General features: G+C 23.2%; 1 protein-coding gene across 1 annotated transcript; it reads right to left on the bottom strand.

Annotated features, from left to right (window-relative positions):
* Nucleotides 1–350: 350 nt before the first annotated feature.
* On the bottom strand, nucleotides 351–3101 carry ENU1_157330 (hypothetical protein; the record flags this gene model as incomplete). Its single annotated transcript, XM_008860755.1, has 1 exon — nucleotides 351–3101. The coding sequence occupies one exon, from the start codon at nucleotides 3099–3101 to the stop codon at nucleotides 351–353; it is 2751 nt and encodes a 916-aa protein (XP_008858977.1).
* Between the last annotated feature and the right edge of the window lie 68 nt (nucleotides 3102–3169).

Genomic DNA, 3169 nt, shown 5'->3' with positions numbered 1-3169 from the left:
ATTTCTAATTTACTTTTAAGAATTTATGAATCTTTTTCTCTATTTTTTCATAATCTTCCATCATATTCAACCTAAATAACCTGAGTTTTGTTTAATGTGTTAGTTTTTAAACACATACCTCTCTGAGTTATTTTGAATAGATGCAGTTGTGTTAATTAGAAAAAGAACAAAAAGAAAGAAAAGTAAATGATGTAAGAAGAGATAATTCATTAATACAAATGTAACCAATAAAAGAAGAAGATAAAATAATGAGTATTTATTAAATAATACTCATTATGATTGGTAATTTTTAATTTTAGATAACAAAGACTCAAGTAGAAAAATAGAAAAAGAATAATCAATTCATTGATTTACTGAGGTAAAATGATTTTAACTTTTTTCTTTTGTGGTTTTGGTATTGGAGTTAGTTCCTCTTTTGGTTTATTTTCTTTTTCTTCATCTAGACTGAGAGTTTTAGGCTTTCCATCTGAGGTGACAACAATAATTCGTTTCCCAGTCTCTTTCTGGAAATTACGAGGGTCTAAAGCCATAACAACTTGAGTTTCATTAGAAATAGCTCCATCAGGTGCCATTTCTGTCATTTCTTTAATATTTTGAGTCACTTCATCAATGAACTCAGACTCATCAACTTCTTTAGTCATTCGTTGTATTTTCTCTTGTTCTTTCTTCTTTTCTATTTCCTTTTTGATTCTAATTTCTTCAAGTTCTATCTTTTTTGCCTCTTCTGATCTTTTAAGTTCATCAATTCTCGAAGCAAATTCAGTATCAAGTTGACATTGGATATTTTTATAAGCTCTATCAATAATAACTTTAATTTGCTCTAGCGTATAATTCTTTTGACTAATTTCTCTAAAGATTTTCTTTAATTCTGTTGTTCCAAGAGTTCCTCTCATTCTAGGGAAATTGAGCTTTTTCAATACTTCAATCAAATCAGCTTCTAAGTCCTTAATATTTTTGTTATTCATTGATATTTGAATGTTTATAATCATTTTTAATACCCAAAAAGGTTTTTTAGAATACATTTTTTCAATGCAAATTGAAAAGATTTTGATTAATAACCGAGCACCAAAATTCCCAGAATATAATGAAGTAGCACTCCTAGGTAAACGTCTATCAATTTCTGGATAATATTTGGATAATTTATGAATAATATCAACAATTTTAAACATCAAAGTATCACTAATCCCATTTAAATTGTATAAATGAGCTAATGCAGCAACATAAATAATTCTATGTTGTTTACTCATTACTCCTTGATGTTCAAATCCAAAAGTAGTACAATAAATTAATTGGTCAATGATAGAAACTAAAATTTTTGGATGCCATTGTGAAATTTGAACAATCATAACAACAACATCTCTTTCATTGATGAAAGCACCATCAATCAATGAATCCATTAAATGTCTTATAATTAATTCACAAATTTCTGGGTCTTCATAATTAAATTTTCTTAATAAAATAATTCTTTGTTGTAATGTAAGTTCAGAAGGATGATTAAATAAATGTTGTAAAAATAATTCTTGAGGAGGAATATATTCATCATCTTCTGCTAGAATATTTTGAGTTGAATCAAGTAAACGTTTAATTTTCATAAATAGTCTCATACATTCATTCTTTTCTTTTTTAATAGTTGTTCTTGATAATTGTTGGAATATTTTCATGTAGGATATTTGTTCTGATTCTTCAAATAAATTAACATAATGTCTACAACAAAAATCCATAGAATTGTAAATAAGACGTAATTTAGTAACAGATGAAAGTGTACAATCAGAAGAAAATAGATAATCATAAGCCTCCATTAAATAAGTTTTATCTAAAGAGAATTTAAAAAATTCAGATAATAAAATAATACAATTTGAAATATACCCAAAGTTATTAGAATTTTCAAATAATGTTAATATAATAGAAGCAATATTTTCTTTAGTTTGTAATTGAATCAAATAAAAATATTTACTATATAATGAAATATTATATTTACTAGTAATTTTAGAAATTAATTGATGTAAAAATGTTTTAATAGTAATTGTTTTAAAAACAAAATATCTATACGTTGTTAAAAAATCTCTTACAGCAGAAATAACTTGTTTTTCATCTTCTATTTGTTTTAAGAATTCAATATATTTTTTAAATTTAATTTTTATATCAGTATGAGCTTTTAAAGGTTGTGGTTTAATATCAGAAAATGATGGAAAAACAGTATAAAAATCTCTTGTTTCATCATCATCATATAAATTACATAAATTTTTAGATTGAGATTCTTCTTTAGGTTCAGTATAATTCATATTATATCCCATTTGAAGGAATAATGTATTAATAAGTTCTTGATTTTCTTGAATTCCTCCAATACTACAATATTTATCAACTCTTTTTTTATATTCAGTGAATAAATCTGTAAATTTATCTCTTTTTCCAATTAAAACACAAATCTTTTCTTTAATTATTTGATCTTCACATGAAATTTGATTTAATGATTCTTGAAGATTTGGAGAAGAAAAATGAATTGTTGTAAATACTGAACCTATTAAATTTAATAAATAAATTATTTCTGGAATATACATTTTAGTTTTAATAGTTATTTCTTCTTTAGATTGACTTTGTAAATAAAATGTTAATCCATCAATAAATTGTTGTTTTAAAACATGTCCTTTCATAGGCAATGAAACAATAAATAATTCTACAATAAATATATAATATCCAAATGATTTTTTAATCATATTAGAATTTTGTATAAGTATTTCATTTAATTCTTTACAAAAATCATTTTCATAATATTGTGAAAATAAACAACATAAATCTACATAATTTATTATTGAATGTCCATCTTCAAATAAATTTTGCATCATATTTGAAATATATTCTTGTAAATATCTTTTACAATTATATTTACTAACTTCTTGTTTTAATATTTCAATATTTTTTGAATTAATATTTTTCATTTGTAATGATATTTTTTGACAGATACTTAAATTTGAACTGCCTGGAACTATTTTTTTAATATACGTTTTATCTAATTCTTGTCTAATATTTTCACTCCTTAATTCAGCAAGTTTATTATATATATTTTTATCAATTATTTGACCAATCCATTTACTATGTTCCATCTTAATCACTTTCTTTCTTTATTTCTAAGTTCTATTTTCTTTTTATTCTTTTATTTTATTAAAAAAAA

The sequence above is a fragment of the Entamoeba nuttalli genome (assembly GCF_000257125.1).
Source record: "Entamoeba nuttalli P19 unplaced genomic scaffold asmbl_6610, whole genome shotgun sequence".
Classification (NCBI taxonomy): Eukaryota; Evosea; order Mastigamoebida; family Endamoebidae; genus Entamoeba; species Entamoeba nuttalli.
Note: the sequence above shows the minus strand (reverse complement) of the source record. Positions and strands in the feature narration are given on the sequence as shown.